The 19071-nt window shown below is 44.6% G+C and overlaps 1 protein-coding gene across 2 annotated transcripts in view; it reads right to left on the minus strand.

Moving 5' to 3' along the window:
* Positions 1–226: 226 nt before the first annotated feature.
* The window catches only part of LOC110537699 (transmembrane protein 132E), a 385161-nt gene continuing 366316 nt past the window's right edge, over positions 227–19071 (minus strand). For both annotated transcript variants that reach the window (XM_021623939.3, XM_021623937.3), the window contains exon 9: positions 227–2877. In XM_021623939.3, the coding sequence (XP_021479614.1) occupies positions 1810–2877 (1068 nt within the window). In that variant the 3' untranslated portion in view covers positions 227–1809. The remainder of the gene's footprint in view (positions 2878–19071) is intronic.

The following is a 19071-nucleotide window of genomic DNA, read 5'->3' on the forward strand; positions in this document are numbered from 1 at the left end:
CATCAAACCAAGTCAATTCTGAGAAACTTATTAGGTGCCACCACCATAACAATGGCACAATGTGTCAGTACCGGCGCGCTTGGCTCCTGTGACAATCATGACCAGCTCGTATGCAGCATCCATGCTTTATTACTGACATATTTTGGACCAAACATAGAACCTCTCATTATGTGTTTAGGTTCATTGGAAATTGGCAACGCAAATATTCTGACTCCGTACAAATGAGTTGGTGTCAAATCAAATCAAATCAAATTTTATTGGTCGCGTACACATATTTTGCAGACGTTATCGCAGGTGCAGCGAAATGCTTATGTTTCTAGCTCCAACAGTGCAGTAATACCGAACAATACAAAACAATACACACAAATCCAAAACATTTAAAGAATTAACTTAATTTCTATGGGAGCATGATTACACGAGTTGACGATAATTTAAAAAGAAGAAGAAAAAAAAGGAAAGGGAATGATTTCTGCTGCAAAATCTTTTGTCCGGATGAGAGTTTTTTCATTGTAATTGTTAGGGCCTCGGTGTACAGTGGGATATCATAGTAAAAACTGCAGAGGAAACACTATGGTTACAATGATGGGCCAACATGTTCCCAGCACACATCACTTCCCCCCTTTTCTGCCTGATAACTAGTTCAATGTAATGTTGTTGCTGAAGAGGACCTCAGCTGGCCAATGGTATGTACATATGAGGAAGGGATGTAGTAGGCAGGTCTGGCACGGCATGCATGTAATGCATGATAACATATGTCCTTTAGTATTGTCTAGGCATGATTAGATAATAATTTACAAATTGAAACATCCAAAAATTTTGAAAATTGCTGATTGTGCCTCAGTATCTCCTTTCATGCAAAGAATTTTGGAGATAGTTTACTTCATGATATAAGTACAAGCTCTTGTCTTTTCCAATATAACTAAACCTTTGACCAGTTGTAGCGTTTTGGATAATTGCCCCCCCACTGCCCCTTAACCCAAAGTGTGCAAACAAGGGTGTCAGCATTGAAATCAGTAGTGATCAGTGAAACCCATTCTATAACCCATTCTAAGGCATTAGACTTAATCAGGATAGTAGTAGGGTACTGACTTGGACTATGTATGAAATTTAGTAAAATGTACGGTAATGACATTGAATGAAACCATAGTATGTGCTGTACCAAGAACAAAGAAGGAGGTTTTGCCATTGACGAATGCTTTCCTACTTTGGTAAGATAAAAAATAAATCCGTAACATGGTTTTTAATGAGCGTCTTTGACAATTAGTTGTCCATCATGTTGTCCCATGTTGGCCTAAAACCATGCGTCCCAAAAACGGTTTCTTTGAAATGTAATCTGCACATCAAAGGCCTCTTTGTTGGAAAAGGTACTTGGAGTTTGGATAAACCGACAAACACAGAGCCAAGACCCAACCCGTCCCGCTAAAAACACTCCTGTCTGCTAACTAACCCTCAGTAACAGAGAACTTCAAATCCATCCTCCAAAACAGTGCTCATGACTGAAGCTTCTAAATCCATTTGAGAGTGTACTCCCCTACCTCTGTAGAAAGGACATCCACACAAAGCCATTTCACTAGCGTTTAAAATCCTTTAGTCCAGTCTTTGACTTTCCAATTGTTTTTACGACTTCCAAAAAAAGTGAGTGTGTACGGGAAACAGCACTGTGCAAAGAACAAAAAAGAACCCAAAGAAAAACAGAAGAGTAGTTGGCCATGGTTTTTGTTTGTGAAAAGTTGTCACTAAAGTGAAAAAGAGAAAAATAGAAAGGAAAGTATTTTTAGAAAGCTCCAAGGCTTCTTAACAGCCGCCCCTTCAGGCTATTTCCTTTATCCTGCGCATGTAGTCATGCAATTCCTCTGGGTCCTGAAAGCCCATGTCCTGGCAGACCCACTGAATGTCCTCTTCATCTGCGATGGGGATAGAGTTGTAGGGCATGTCTTCTGTGGGGAGCGTGGTGAAGGTGGTGAACTTGACACGCTTGCGCTTGGATGTGGGCGAGCTGGCCTCCTCGCCGTGCTCCTTGGTGGAGCCCCCGGAGCTGCCATCGCCCCTCCCATGGACCTGGCTTTGAACGCTGGTCTGGGAGCTGCCGCTGCTGTGGTGGTCCCCGTGGCAACATGTCTGTAACCCCTCTATGGGGTTGATAGGGTTCTCCACCGTCTGGGGTGAAAGGTCACTCTGGGCCCTCAAGGGCTGTCCATTCCCTAAAAAAACCCAGTGGTGGGAATGGTCCATGTTGGCTTGGCCCTCGGGGGGGATTCTCTTGTGGCGGTACTTGAGGACGAACACGATGCAGTTGATGAGGAAGACCAGGATGGCAAGGCAGAAGACGCCCAGTAGGGCGTACATGCCGATCTCCAGGTCGGTCATGCTGCGGGGTGCGTGGATGAAGTCATCGTCTTCCTCCTCTTCCTCTCCCTCAGTGGGCCTCTCTTGGTTGCTGATGGTCGGAAAGTTGGTGTAGTCGATGGGAACGCTCGCCGGCTGCTCGTTGGACGGCTCGAAGCCTCCACCACCGATGTTGGAGTCCACCACTGGCTGCCTGGTGACACGGGCTGGCTCGATTTCAATCTCCATTTCCTCCTCTGAGTCTTCCTCCGGTCCGAAGCGGACTTTCACGTACACAGGGGCCGAAGCGATGATGCTTTTGCGCTTGGTCTTCTGACAGGCCTCACAGATGGTCATCTCCATGCGCACAATCTCCCCGGAGCCCTCGCCCTCTGCCACCACCACCGGCCAGCGCTGCTGAGGCTCCTGGGATACATACACCACCTTGTCGTTCAACGTTGAAGCGTTGAGATTGTAGTCCTTGGGGTCGAAGAAGGTCAGAGGCAATGCGGTGCTGTCGCTGTAGTAAATCCAGATGGACAAGCTGGCCTCCTGTGATAACAAGCAGAGGAAAAGGTAGTTATTAGTATTTTTTTCTACCGTTACAATGCCCCAGCATTTCATTGAGGAATTATACATAATGGACAATCTATGAACAAACTCTCCTGGAGGCTAAGGATAGACACTTTTTTAATGTATTTTGAAGAAACACAAACTTTCAGGACAAACACTACAAATATTGGTGGATCTGGGGTTTTTTCTTAGAAAATGTATCATTTCGTTAGTTGGTTTGATGAAACCAATGCTCTTTCACACCTCTGTATGATATGAATATACAGTACCAGTCAAAAGTTTGTACACTCCTCATTCAAGGGTTTTTCTTTATTTGTACTATTTTCTACATTGTAGAACAATAGTGAAGACATCAAAACTATGAAATAACACAAATGGATTTTAAAAAAAGAATGCCAAGAGTGTTCAAAGCTGTCATCAAGGCAAAGGGTGGCTACTTTGAAGAATCTCAAATATAAAATACATTTGGTTTATTTAACACTTTTTTGGTTACTATGTGTTATTTTATAGTTTTGATGTCTTCACTATTATTCTACAATGTAGTAAATAGCAAAAATAAACAAAAATCCTGGAATGAGTAGGTGTCCAAACTTTTGACTGATTCTGTATATGTGACCAATTCCTGCCTTTGATGTCTCTTGACTTGCTCTGATCCCTAAATCTTCTAAGCATGTCTAAACATCGGAACCCCTACCTTGGCACAGAGCGAGACACACACAGGCGGTCTGTCTCAGAAGTGTACGCCAGCGAAAACACGGTTCACTCTGAGAAAGGAGGGGTGAGTGGGTGTTGGGCAACTGTTGTCCTGCAGGCAAACAGACGGAGCTGCTTGACTGCACAGCAGTTTCCCTGACAGCTCGAGTATGGCTTTATGAGTACAATGGCAATGTTCGGTGGCCATGTCTCCAGGTAACAAGGTATTTATTTTACAGAGGCCTTAATTTGGCTCCCGCTAAAACAATACCTCTCCGCGCACCTGCTTTGTAGGGCTGACAAGAGAAAATAGCTTTTCTGACAGAGCGCTTTCAGATCCCAACTGAGACGTCTTTTCACTTTTAAATGAGAGAGGCATTTATCTAAATTCTGTCTGGATTGGAATGCCCTGTTGGAGAGCTGAGACTTATTTTTATTTGATTCAGGTGGAAACTGAACTTCAAGGTTGCTATGACATTCCTGCTCGAGCACAGGTCTCATCTCCACTTGTCAAAATTAAGGGGGCCTTTGAAACACATGATTTCAATAATACATTGAGTATGTCACCCTGTCCTGATGACCCACTAGTACACTGACACATGAAAAAGGTTAGACACGAAGCAAACAACCCACTGGGCACAAACTGGTTAAATCAACGTTGTTTCAACATAATTTGTCAACGTATTGTGATGTGGAATAAACGTGGAAAATACATTGGATGTGAAGATAGTAATTCATGTAAACTGTTGTTTTGAGGTTGAAATTTAAACCTCAGGATTTGGCTCCCAAGTGGCACTGCATCTTCTCAGTGCTAGAGGCGTCACTACAGACCCTGGTTTGATCCCGGGCTGTATCACAACCGGCCGTGACCGGGAGTCCCATAGGGCAGTGCACATTTGGCCCAGCGTCGCTATGCTTAGGGGAGGATTTGGACGGGGTAGGCCGTCATTGTAAAATAAGAATTTGTTCTTAAATGACTTGCCTAGTTAAATAAAGGTTAAATAAAAAAATCATGGTAACCAAATTTCAACATAGAAAACCCTTGTATAAAATATGTTGAATTTGTACATTTAAAACATTAGATTGTCTGATGTTTTCGTCTCCTCAGGCAAGGTTGCTCATCACATGCATGGATCACCAAACCACCTCTGTTGCACTCAGTATATGAGGTGCACAGATCATTCTGCTTCTGTTTGCCAAAGAAAGTGTTGTTGTGCAGTAGGCCTGATTCCGAACCCAGTCAGTTATAGTGATGCCGTGATCGGAGAATGAGGTCGGGGGGTGAAATGTAACTGAGCTGGTTCGATGAGTAACCTTGCTGGAGACTTGAAGACTTCCATATGGGCTTTAGCTAAGTGGGCTAACAGTAGTGTGACATGGAGGAGACCTGGTTCGAACCCAGTCAGTCGCAAGATTAAATAGGAAAAAAGCAGAAAGGCTATCCTTAGAAGGGCTATGACAGGCCTGTATTCTTATGGGGGACAAATAGTTTTTGTGATACTCCCTTCTAACGTGTCCTGTGATCATCAAAGAGGGGAATAGAAGGCACATCCATATTTCAGAGTCTTTGCTTTCAGAAATGGTGTAATAATACTTCATAGCAAAAACAGTTTGAACGCTAGAGTCAAATTTATAGGATGAAAATAAATTAAACATGCCACATTGGCTTCAGAAACTGCCAGAAGCTTCTGTTTACAGTGAGCATTTAATTCTATCTGTTCTCTACTTTTCTTGGCTGTCAAAGTACCAGGATGTTGTCTCTGGTTTTGAATCTGAATGTAGGTAACTGAATTTGAAAACTGAATCTGAATGCATCGGAGAAGTTGAATATATGAAACTTTGACAAACTTGAAATTATAGTTTGTAAACTTCAGGCAATGGCTTGGGTGGTTGTTGTCCTTGATGATCTTTTTGGCCTTCCTGTGACATCGGGTGGTGTAGGTATCTTGGAGGGCAGGTAGTTTGCACCTGGTGAGGCGCTGTGCAGACCTCACTACCCTCTGGAGAGCCTTGCGGTTGTGGGTGGGGCAGTTGCCGTACCAGGCAGTGATACAGCCCAACAGGATGCTCTCGATTGTGCATCTGTAAAGTTTGAGAGTGTTTTTGGTGACAAGCCGAATTTCTTCAGCCTCCTGAGGGTGAAGAGGCTCTGCTGCGCATTCTTCTCCACGCTGTCTGTGTGGGTGGACCATTTCAGTTTGTCCGTCATTTGTACGCCAAGGAACTGAACTTTCCACCTAATCCACTACTGTCCCGTTGATGAGGATAGGGGGCTGCTCCCTCTGCTGTTTCCTGAAGTCCACGATCCTTTGTTTTCTTGACATTGAGTATGAGGTTATTTCTCTGACACCACACGTGGCCACGCAGTCATGGGTGAACAGTGAGTACAGGAGAGGGCTGAGAACACACCCTTGTGGGGCCCCAGTGTTGAGGATCAGCGGGATGGAGATGTTGTTTTCTACCCTCACCACCAGGGGGCGACCCATCAGGAAGTCCAGGACCCTTTTGCACAGGGAGGGGTCGAGACCCAGGGTCTTGAGTTTAATGATGAGTTTGGAGTGTACTATGGTGTTAAATGCTGAGCTGTAGTCGCTGAACAGTATTCTTACATAGGTATTCCTCTTGTCCAGATGGGTTAGGGCAGTGTGATTGTGATTGTGTCGTCTGTGGACCTATTGGGGTGGTAAGCAAATTGGAGTGGGTCTAGAGTGTCAGGTAGGGTGGAGGTATATAGTCCTTGACTAGTCTCTCAAAGCACTTCATGATGACGGAAGTTAGTGCTACGGGGCGATAGTCATTTGGCTCAATTACCTTAGCTTTCTTGGGAACATGAACAATGGTGGCCCTCTTGAAGCATGTGGGAACAGTAGACTGGGATAAGGATTGATTGAATATGTCCGTAAAAACACCAGCCAGCTGGTCTGCACATGCTCTGAGGATGCGGCTAGGGATGTCGTCTGGGCCGGCAGCCTTGCAAGGGTTAACACGTTTAAATGTTTTACTCACGTTGGCTGCAGTGAAGGAGAGCCCGCAGGTTTGGGTAGCCGGCTGTGTCAGTGGCACTGCATTGTCCTCAAAGCGAGCAAAGAAGTTGTTTAGTTTGTCTGGGAAAAAGACATCGTGGTCCGCGATGGGGCTGGTTTTCTTTTTGTAGTCCATGATTGACTTTAGACCGTGCCACATACCTCTCATGTCTGAGCCGTTGAATTGCGAGTCTACTTCGTCTCTATACTGATGCTTAGGAAATAGCTACACTGTTTGTATTTGGTCATGTTTCCGGTCGCCTTGCCCTGATTAAAAGCAGTAAAAAGCAGTTCGCGCTTTCATTTGGCGTGAATGCTGCCATCCATTCACGGTTTCTGGTTGGGGAAGAAAAGACAGAAACTAAAACAGGTTTTAATAGTCGCTGTGGGTAAAACATCACCGATGCACTTGCTAATCAACTCGCTCACCGAATCAGTGTATTCATGAATGTTATTGTCCGAAGCTATGCGGAACATATCCCAGTCCATGTGATCGAAACAATCTTGCGTGGAATCTGATTGGTCGGACCAGCGTTGAACAGACCTGAGCATGTGCGTTTCCTGTTTTAGTTTCTGTCTTCCTGTCTATAGGCTGGGGGCAAAAAAATGGAGTCGTGGTCAGATTTTCCCAAAAGGATGGTGGGGAAGGGCTTTGTATGCTTTGCTGAAGTTAGAGTAACAAGGATCCAGGGTTTTGCCAGCCCGGGTTGCGTATTTGATATGCTGATAAAATGTAGGGAGCCTTGTTTTCAGATTAGCCTTGTTAAAATCCCCAGCTACAATAAATACAGCCTCAGGATATGTGGTTTCCAGTTTACATAGAGTCCAATGAAGTTCTTTCAGGGCCGTCGATGTGTCTGCTTGGGGGGGCGGATATACACGACTGTGATTATAATCAAAGAGAATTCTCTTGGTAGATAATGCGGTTGGATCCTCTCCTTGTCCGGGCGGCGTTCGGCGGTCGACGTCACCGGTCTTCTAGCCATCGCCGCTCCACTTGTCATTGTTCCATTTGTTTTGTCTTGTTTCCCTGCACACCTGGTTTACATTCCTTAATCACACTACATATTTATTCCCTCTGTTTCCCCCATGTCTTTGTTTGGAATTGTTTTGTTACATGTTTCATGTTACGCGCAAGGCGGGTTTTTCCCCGGGTACTGTGTTGAACCCGAGTGTGTTTAATTGTTTAACTTATGCATTATTATGACTGTTGTCGCGCTTTGCACTTTTGCCATTTGGCTGGAAATTTTGATGCAGTTGCGTCCGTCTGTTGTTACTTCTGCCAATTAAAGTGTGCACCTGATCACTCTGCTGTCCTGCACCTGACTTCTTACCAGTAGCGCACAACCTGACATGAACAAAAATACTTGAGTTCCTGTATGATGTTATGATCACACCACGTCTAGTTAATCATAAGGCATACACCCCCGCCCCTCTTCTTACCAGAGAGATGTTTGATTCTGATAACGTATCCCGTGTGAGCCATGTTTCCGTGAAACAAAGAACGTTACAATCTCTGATGTCTCTCTGGAAGGCAACCCTTGCTAAGATTTCGTCTACCTTGTTGTCAAGAGACTGGACATTGACGAGTAGTATACTTGGGAGCGGTGCACGATATGCCCGTCTACGGAGCCTGACCAGAAGACCTCTCTGTCTGCCTCTTCTGCGGCGCCGTTGTTTTGGGTCGCCGGCTGGGAACCGATCCATTGACCTGGGTGATGCACCAAACAGAGGATCCACTTCAGGAAAGTCGTATTCCTGGTCGTAATGTTGGTAAGTTGACGTTGCTCTTATATCCAGTAGTTCCTCCTGGCTGTATGTAATAAAACGTAAGATTTCCTGGAGAAACAATGTAAGAAATAATACATAAAAAAACGAAATACTGCAAAGTTTCCTCGGAACGCGAAGCGAGGCGGCCATACCCATCGGAAGTAGTTAAGTCTTCTTTGGATCAACATCTCAACCAAATATTATCCATGGTTGAAATGATTTAGTGTGCCCAGTGGGAAAGCACTAAGTAGATTTAAGGTTGACTGTCCTAGCAGGTGACTGTAATGTTCTGATTATATTTCATCAATATGAAAATGTATCCATCAGAAGGGTGCATTGTTACCCATTTGTTAAGTATTCTTTGTAGAGCTCGGATTAACTTTGGTAAACAGATCAACAGTATTCCCTTCGACCATAGAATTGGATATTAGATTTTAATATGATCTCTGTGACTTAAGACAGTTAAAGCGTTGCTGACTCATAGGAGAGGATGTGTGCATCAACTCTGTCCTTACAGGTAAAGTGTCACATATGCTCAATGACTATAGCTGCCCTGGCAATCAAGATCACAGTTCATGCTCAGGATGGTTGAACTTAACAAATGTTAATCAAATGCAGATGTATCAGATGTATCATCACTGCATCATAAAGAGCAGTGAGACCCTGTCCACTTCCCTCAGTTGTAAACTCAGCAAAAAAAGAAATGACCTCTCACTGTCAACTGCGTTTATTTTCAGCAAACTTAACATGTGTAAATATTTGTATGAATATAACAAGATTCAACAACTGAGACAAACTGAACAAGTGCCACAGACATGTGACTAACAGAAATGGAATAATGTGTCCCTGAACAAAGGAGGAGTGGGGGGGTCAAAATCAAAATTAACAGTCAGTATCTGGTGTGGCCACCAGCTGCATTAACTTCTTGGTATCTTCACGTCCGGATGAAATGCATGCCCAAATTCAACTGCCTGCTACTCATCCCCAGAAGATAAGATGTGCATATTATTAGTAGATTTGGATAGAAATGTTTGAATCATGTCATCTAAAACTGTTTGAATCATGTCTGTGAGTATAACAGAATTTATGTAGCAGGCGAAATCCCAAGGAAAAACCATTCAGATGTTTTATTTTTTTAGGTCACTCTCTTTTCAATGGGTTTTCATTGGGAATCGAGATTTCTAAGGGACCTTCTTATAGTTCCTACCACTTCGACTGGATGTCACCAGTCTTTAGAAATGGGTTGAGGTTTTTCCTTTGTGTAATGAAGAAGTAGCCCTGTTCAAAACGAGGGTCACTTCAAGTGTACTGTTTGTTAGAGGCGCATGACCAGAAAGGTTTGTTTTCTTCCTGTATAGAACACAGATCATCCCGTCTTCAATTTGATAGATTATTTACTTAAAAAAATACCTAAAGTTGTATTACAAAAGTAGTTTGAAATGTTTTGGCAAAGTTTACAGGTATCTTTTGAGATATTTTGTATTCACGTTGCGCAAGATGGAAACTGTGTTTTTCTGGATCAAACGGAATTAATCGACGGAATTAATCGAACAAAAGGACCATTTGTGATGTTTATGGGACATATTGGAGAGCCAACAGAAGAAGCTCGTCAAAGGTAAGTCATGATTTATACACTGCTCAAAAAAATAAAGGGAACACTAAAATAACACATCTTAGATCTGAATGAATGAAATATTCTTATTAAATACTTTTTTCTTTACATAGTTGAATGTGCTGACAACAACATCACAGAAAAATGATCAATGAAAATCAAATTTATCAACCCATGGAGGCCTGGATTTGGAGTCACACTCAAAATTAAAGTGGAAAAATACACTACAGGCTGATCCAACTTTGATGTAATGTCCTTAAAACAAGTCAAAATGAGGCTCAGTAGTGTGTGTGGCCTCCACGTGCCTGTATGACCTCCCTACAATGCCTGGGCATGCTCCTGATGAGGTGGCGGATGGTCTCCCGAGGGATCTCCTCCCAGACCTGGACTAAAGCATCCGCCAACTCCTGGACAGTCTGTGGTGCAACGTGGCGTTGGTGGATGGAGCGAGACATGATGTCCCAGATGTGCTCAATTGGATTCAGGTCTGGGGAATGGGCGGGCCAGTCCATAGCATCAATTCCTTCCTCTTGCAGGAACTGCTGACACACTCCAGCCACAATGTCTTGCATTAGGAGGAACCCAGGGCCAACCGCACCAGCATATGGTCTAACAAGGGGTCTGAGGATCTCATCTCGGTACCTAATGGCAGTCAGGCTACCTCTGGCGAGCACATGGAGGGCTGTGCGGCCCCCCAAAGAAATGCCACCCACACCATGACTGACCCACCGCCAAACCGGTCATGCTGGAGGATGTTGCAGGCAGCAGAACGTTCTCCACGGCGTCTCCAGACTCTGCCACGTCTGTCACACGTGCTCAGTGTGAACCTGCTTTCATCTGTGAAGAACACAGGCTGCCAGTGGCGAATTTGCCAATCTTGGTGTTCTCTGGCAAATGCCAAACGTCCTGCACAGTGTTGGACTGTTTGCACAACCCCCACCTGTGGACGTCGGGCCCTCATACCACCCTCATGGAGTCTGTCTCTGACCGTTTGAGCAGACACATGCACATTTGTGGCCTACTGGAGGTCATTTTGCAGGCCTCTGGCAGTGCTCCTCCTGCTCCTCCTTGCACAAAGGCGGAGGTAGCGGTCCTTTTGCTGGCTTGTTGCCCTCCTACGGCCTCCTCCACGTCTCCTTATGTACTGGCCTGTCTCCTGGTAGCGCCTCCATGCTCTGGACACTACGCTGACAGACACAGCAAACCTTCTTGCCACAGCTCGCATTGATGTGCCATTCTGGATGAGCTGCACTACCTGAGCCACTTGTGTGGGTTGTAGACTCCGTCTCATGCTACCACTAGAGTGAAAGCACCGCCAGCATTCAAAAGTGACCAAAACATCAGCCAGGAAGCATAGGAACTGAGAAGTGGTCTGTGGTCACCACCTGCAGAACCACTCCTTTATTGGGAGTGTCTTGCTAATTGCCTATAATTTCCACCTGTTGTCTATTCCATTTGCACAACAGCATGCAACATTCATTGTCAATCAGTGTTGCTTCCTAAGTGGACAGTTTGATTTCACAGAAGTGTGATTGACTTGGAGTTACATTGTGTTGTTAAAGTGTTCCCTTTATTTTTTTGAGCAGTGTATTTTTATTTCTACGTTTTGTGTAGCGCCTGCAGGGTTGAAATATGTTTTCTCTCTTAAGTTTACGGAGGTGCTATCCTCATATAATAGCATCGTTTGCTTTCGCAGAAAAGCCTTTTTGAAATCTGACATGTTGGCTGGATTCACAACATTTGTAGCTTTAATTTGGTATCTTACATGTGTGATTTCATGAAAGTTAGATTTTTATAGTAATTTATTTAAATTAGGCGCTCTGCATTTTCTCTGGCTTTTGGCCAGGTACCGTCCCACATATCCCAGAGAGGTTAAGTACTGCAGTGCATCTCCTCCTCATGGACTGCACCAGATTTGCCAGTTCTTGCTGTGAGATGTTACCCCACTCTTCCACCAAGGCACCTGCAAGTTCCCGGACATTTCTGGGGGGAATGGCCCTAGCCCTCACCCTCCGATTCAACAGGTCCCAGAAGTGCTCAATGGGATTGAGATCTGGGCTCTTCACTGGCCATGGCAGATCACTGACATTCCTGTCTTGCAGGAAATCACGCACAGAACGAGCAGTATGGCTGGTGGCATTGTCATGCTGGAGGGTCATGTCAGGATGTGTCTGCAGGAAGGGTACCACATGAGGGAGGAGGATGTCTTCCCTGTAACACACAGCGTTGAGATTGCCTGCAATGACAACAAGCTCAGTCCAATGATGCTGTGACACACCACCCCAGACCATGACAGACCCTCCACCTCCAAACAGATCCTGCTCCCGAGTACAGGCCTCGGTGTAACGCTCATTCCTTTGACGAGAAATGCGAATCCGACCATCACCGCTAGTGAGACAAAACCGCGACTCGTCAGTGAAGAGCACTTTTTGCCAGTCCTGTCTGGTCCAGCAACGGTGGGTTTGTGCCCATAGGCGACGTTGTTGCCGGTGATGTCTGGTGAGGACCTGCCTTACAACAGGCCTACAAGCCCTCAGTCCAGCCTCTCTCAGCCTATTTCGGACAGTCTGAGCACTGATGGAGGGATTGTTCTTTCCTGGTGTAACTTGGGCCGTTGTTGGGCCATCCTGTATCTGTCCCGCTGGTGTGATGTTCGGATGTACCGATCCTGTGCAGGTGTTGTTACACATGGTCTGCCACTGCAAGGACGATCAGCTGTCCGAGCTGTCTCCCTGTAGCGCTGTCTTAGTGGTCTCACAGTACGGACATTGCAATTTATTGCCCTGGCCACATCTGCAGTCCTCATGCCTCATTGCAGGATGCCTAAGGCACATTCATGCAGATGAGCAGGGACCCTGGGCATCTTTATTTTGGTGTTTTTCAGAGTCAGTAGAAAGGCCTCTTTAGTGTCCTAAGTTTTCATAACTGTGACCTTAATTGGTTACCGTAAGCTGTTGGTGTCTTAACGACCGTTCTACTTTTGCATGTTCATGAATTATTTATGGTTCATTGAACACGCATGGGAAACAGTGTTTAAACGCTTACAATGAAGATATGTGAAGTTATTTGGATTTTTACAAATTATCTTTGAAAGACAGGGTCCTGAAAAAGGGGCGTTTCTTTTTTTGCTGAGTTTAGTTTATGGCTCATTCATTTATAGAGTAAAAGAGGGGATGTTTAGCAGACACAGTGGTGGAGGATTCTCCTGTGAAACAGAATCAAATGATGTGAAATAGCCTGAGAACCCCTCTGAGAGTTCCACTGGCAGAGGGATTGACTGCCTTTTATGGCCCATGCCCAGATAGCAATTTAGGACAATACTTTACCCTAATTACATTTTAAGGTGCCAAGCAGCGAAAGGCGAGATAAATTGTAATTTAATGCCAGGGCCTGATGGTAGAGTTTTTTTGGTCAGAGCAAAGAGAGAGTTGGTAGAGAAACAATAGCCATTGTCCCCCAATTGCCTAGCCATTGAAACCTGGCTGTGTTCTCTCGTCATGGGGAATATGAATGAACACGGCCTAAGTGTGGAAAACACAGTGTGATCCAGCTTCTCAGGATAAGGTGGACTTGTGGCCAATTATTTCTTTGTGAGGATTAGAGAAACCAAAGTCCCCAGTTGCCATCATTGCCAGGCTCAAACACGACGGAAATAAGACCGCATTCCTCTGCCTCTTATTAAACAACATTTATTTTTGCTTGTATGATGTGACGTTCCCTGGGAGATTTTTGTAATAAATCAGATTTTTTTCCCCCACTCCCGTATCTAGGGGGGTTGTTTGGGCTCAGCACAGCATTAAGGCAAATAGGTTAATGAGCAGTGCGAGCATCAACAGTCCGTCTTGTGGATGTGTGCTGCTTCCCCACAGTTGTTCCTTGTAACTTTTTAAAAATCAATTCCAGGATAATATAAGCGGACTGGATGCAGTGTTATAAACAGTAAGACCAATTAGAGAGAACGTTTCCCTATGGAAATCAATGTGTTATGCAGGTAAGAAAGACACTTCAACAGGAGTTGCTTTGCCAGCTATAGACACTCTTAAGAAAGACACCCATGCGTTAAATCAAGGTATAAAAACAACTTAGATTGAATTAAGTGTCAGTTAAGATGTCAGTCTCCATAAGCAACTGCTTTCGTCTTACGCTTTTGCCGCTTTCAAGGAACGGGACACTAATCCAGACGCTTATAAGAAATTCCGCTACAACCTCTGACGAACATCAAACAGGCAAAGCATCAACACAGGACTAAGATCGAATACTACTACGCCGGCTCCGATGTTTGTCGGATGTGGCAGAGCTAGCAAACTATCACAGTTAACAAAGGGAAACCCAGTCGCGAGCCTACCAGATGAGCTGCATGCCTTCTATGCTCGCTTTGAGGCAAGCAACACTGAACCATGCATGACTGCACCAGCTGTTCCGGATGACTGTGTGATCTCACTCTCTTACCAGGAGGCATAGTCTGAGCATGCGCTGATCAGCTGGCAAGTGTCTTCACTGACATTTTCAACTCCCTGACCCTATCTGTAACATCTACATGTTTCAAGCTGACCTCCATAGTCCCTGTGCCCAAGAATGCCAAGGTAACCTGTCTAAATGACTATTGCATCGTTGCACTCACATCTGTAGCCAAGAAATGCTTTGGCTCACATCAACACCATCATCCCAGACACCCTAGACCCAGTCCAATTAGCATACCGCCCAAACAGATCCACAGATGACACAATCTCAAATCTCTATAAATCTCTATTGCACCTCCAGTCCGCTGCCCTCTTCCACCTGGACAAGAGGAACACCTCTGTGAGAATGTATGCTCAGAACCCTGGGACTGAACACCTCCCTCTGCAACTGGAGCCTGGACTTCTTGACGGGCCACCCCCAGGTGGTGAGGGTAGACAACAAATCCGCCATGCTGACCCTCAACACAGGGGCCCCTGAAGGGTGTGTGTTTAGTCTCCTCCTGTACTCCCTATTCACCCACGACTGTGTGGCCATGCACGACTCCAACACCCTCATTACATTTGCTTACTATGACGACAGCCTATACGGATTAAGTCAGTGACGCCAGGACAACAACCTCTACCTCAATATCAGCAAGACAAAGGAGCTCCTCAGTGTCCCATCACTAAGGAATTTACATGATCCACACACACCAACACAGCTGGGATGGCAAGACAATACCTCTTCCTCCTCAGATCTTAAAAAGTTATACAGCTGCACCATTGAGAGCATCATGACTGGCTGCATCACGGCTTGGTATCACGGCTTGCGGCAATCCGACCGCAAGGCACTACAGATGGTAGTGCGTACAGCCCAGTACATCACTGGGGCCGAACTCACTGCTATTCAGAATCTCTGTACGAGGCGGTGTTCAGAGGAAGGCCCTAAAACCTTGCCATAGACTGTTCTGTCTGCTACCTGATGGCAAGCAGAAGCAAAGAGTCTGGAAATAACAGGACCCTGAACAGCTTCTACCCCCAAGCCATAAGACTGCTAAATAGTTAACCAAATAGCTACCCGGACTATTTGCAATGAGCCAGTTTGAACTAACTATTTTGACTCATCACATACGCTGCTGCTACTGCTTATTATCTATCATGTTGCCTCGTCACTTCACCCCTACCTTTATGTACATATAGTGCCTTCAGAAAATATTCAGACTCCTTGACCTTTTACACACTGTTACGTTACAGCCTTAATCTAAAATTATTATTATTTAAAAAAATCTGATCTACACACAATACAAGCCAAAACCAGGTTTTTAGAAATGTTTGCAAATGTATATACAAAAACAAAACAAAAATACCTTAATTAGATAAGTACAGTGCCTTGCGAAAGTATTCGGCCCCCATGAACTTTGCGACCTTTTGCCACATTTCAGGCTTCAAACATAAAGATATAAAACTGTATTTTTTGTGAAGAATCAACAACATGTGGGACACAATCATGAAGTGGAACGACATTTATTGGATATTTCAAACTTTTTTAACAAATCAAAAACTGAATAATTGGGCGTGCAAAATTATTCAGCCCCTTTACTTTCAGTGCAGCAAACTCTCTCCAGAAGTTCAGTGAGGATCTCTGAATGATCCAATGTTGACCTAAATGACTAATGATGATAAATACAATCCACCTGTGTGTAATCAAGTCTCAGTATAAATGCACCTGCACTGTGATAGTCTCAGAGGTCCGTTAAAAGCGCAGAGAGCATCATGAAGAACAAGGAACACACCAGGCAGGTCCGAGATACTGTTGTGAAGAAGTTTAAAGCCGGATTTGGATACAAAAAGATTTCCCAAGCTTTAAACATCACAAGGAGCACTGTGCAAGCGATAATATTGAAATGGAAGGAGTATCAGACCACTGCAAATCTACCAAGACCTGGCCGTCCCTCTAAACTTTCAGCTCATACAAGGAGAAGACTGATCAGAGATGCAGCCAAGAGGCCCATGATCACTCTGGATGAACTGCAGAGATCTACAGCTGAGGTGGGAGACTCTGTCCATAGGACAACAATCAGTCGTATATTGCACAAATCTGGCCTTTATGGAAGAGTGGCAAGAAGAAAGCCATTTCTTAAAGATATCCATAAAAAGTGTTGTTTAAAGTTTGCCACAAGCCACCTGGGAGACACACCAAACATGTGGAAGAAGGTGCTCTGGTCAGATGAAACCAAAATTGAACTTTTTGGCAACAATGCAAAACGTTATGTTTGGCGTAAAAGCAACACAGCTGAACACACCATCCCCACTGTCAAACATGGTGGTGGCAGCATCATGGTTTGGGCCTGCTTTTCTTCAGCAGGGACAGGGAAGATGGTTAAAATTGATGGGAAGATGGATGGAGCCAAATACAGGACCATTCTGGAAGAAAACCTGATGGAGTCTGCAAAAGACCTGAGACTGGGACGGAGATTTGTCTTCCAACAAGACAATGATCCAAAACATAAAGCAAAATCTACAATGGAATGGTTCAAAAATAAACATATCCAGGTGTTAGAATGGCCAAGTCAAAGTCCAGACCTGAATCCAATCGAGAATCTGTGGAAAGAACTGAAAACTGCTGTTCACAAATGCTCTCCATCCAACCTCACTGAGCTTGAGCTGTTTTGCAAGGAGGAATGGGAAAACATTTCAGTCTCTTAATGTGCAAAACTGATAGAGACATACCCCAAGCGACTTACAGCTGTAATCGCAGCAAAAGGTGGCGCTACAAAGTATTAACTTAAGGGGGCTGAATAATTTTGCACGCCCAATTTTTCAGTTTATGATTTGTTAAAAAAGTTTGAAATATCCAATAAATGTCGTTCCACTTCATGATTGTGTCCCACTTGTTGTTGATTCTTCACAAAAAATACAGTTTTATATCTTTATGTTTGAAGCCTGAAATGTGGCAAAAGGTCGCAAAGTTCAAGGGGGCCGAATACTTTCGCAAGGCACTGTATTAAGACCCTTTGCTTTGAGACTCAAAATTGAACTCCGGTGCAAAGTGTTTCCATTGATTATCCTTGAGATGTTTCTACAACTTGATTGGAGTCCACCAGTGGCCAAATTGAATTGATTGGACATGATTTGGAAATGCACACACATGTCTATACAAGGTCCCACAGTTGACAGTGCATGTCAGAGCCATGAGTTCGAACCAGCCATGTGTTCGAAGGAATTGTCTGTAGAGCACCAAGACAGGATTGTGTCGAGGCACAGATCTGGGGAAGAGTACCAAAAAATGTCTGCAGCATTGAAGCTCACCAAGAACACAGTGGCCTCCATCATTCTTAAATGGAAGAAGTTTGGTACCACCAACACTCTTCCTAAAGCTGGCCGCCCGGGCAAACTAAACAATCGGGGGAGTAGGGCCTTTGTCAGGGAGGTGAACAAGAACCCAATGGTCAATCTGACAGAGCTCTAGAGTTCCTCTGTGGAGATGGGAGAACATTCCAGAAGGACAACCATCTCTGTAGCACTCCACCAATCATGCACCTAAAGGCACCTAAATCAGGCACCTAAAGTCTCAGACCACGAGAAACAAGATTATCTGGTCTGATGAAACCAACATTAAACTCTTTGGCCTGAATGCCAGGTGTCATGGCTGGAGGAATCCTGGTACCATCCCTACGGTAAAGCATGGTGGTGGTAGCATCATGATGTGGGGATGTTTTTCAGCGGCAGGGACTGGGAGAATAGTCAGAATCGAGGCAAAGATGAACGGAACATAGTACAGAGAGATTATGGATGAAAACCTGCTCCAGAGCGATCAGGACCTCGGAAGGTGAACCTTCGCCCCAGTCTAACAGGACAACGACCCTAAGCGCACAGCCAAGATAACGCAGGAGTGGCTTCAGGACGAGTCTCTGAATGTCCTTGAGTGGCCCAGCCAGAGCCTGGACATGAACCCAATCGAACATCTCAGGAAATACCTGAAAATAGCTGGCATCAACGCTCCCCATCCAACCTTATAGAGCTTGAGAGGATCTGCATAGAAGAATGGGAGAAAATCCCAAATCAAAATATAATATTTTAGATTCTTCAAAGTAGCCACCCTTTGCCTTGACAGCTTTGCACACCCGTGGCATTCTCTCTACCAGCTTCCTGAGGTAGTCACCTAGAATGCATTTAAATTAACAGGTGTGCCATGTTAAAAGTTAATTTGTGGAATTTCTTTCCTTCTTAACTTCTTTGGGGCAGTATTGGGTAGCTTGGATGAAAAACGTGACCAAATTAAGCTGCCTGCAACTCAGCCGTAAAAGCTAGAATATGCATATAATTAGTACATTTGGATAGAAAACAGTTTCTAAAACTGTTTGAATGATGTCTGTTAGTGTAACAGAACTCATATGGCAGGCAAAAACCTTAGATTTCACACTTCCTGGTTGGATTTTGTAGTTTGTAGTTAGTTTGTAGTTGCAGGCAGCTTGGTTTGTAGTTTTTCAACTCAGCCCCCATTGAAGATACAGGGTGATATTAGTTATGTTTCACTTCCCAAGGCTTCCACTAGATCAACAGTATTTAGAACCTATTTTTAGGTTTCTACTCCAAAGGAGGGGCTCAAAAGGGCTCTTTGAGTGAGTGGTCTGGC

Source organism: Oncorhynchus mykiss, chromosome 12, assembly GCF_057628025.1.
Source record: "Oncorhynchus mykiss isolate SJ-2025 chromosome 12, ASM5762802v1, whole genome shotgun sequence".
Taxonomy (NCBI): domain Eukaryota; kingdom Metazoa; phylum Chordata; class Actinopteri; order Salmoniformes; family Salmonidae; genus Oncorhynchus; species Oncorhynchus mykiss.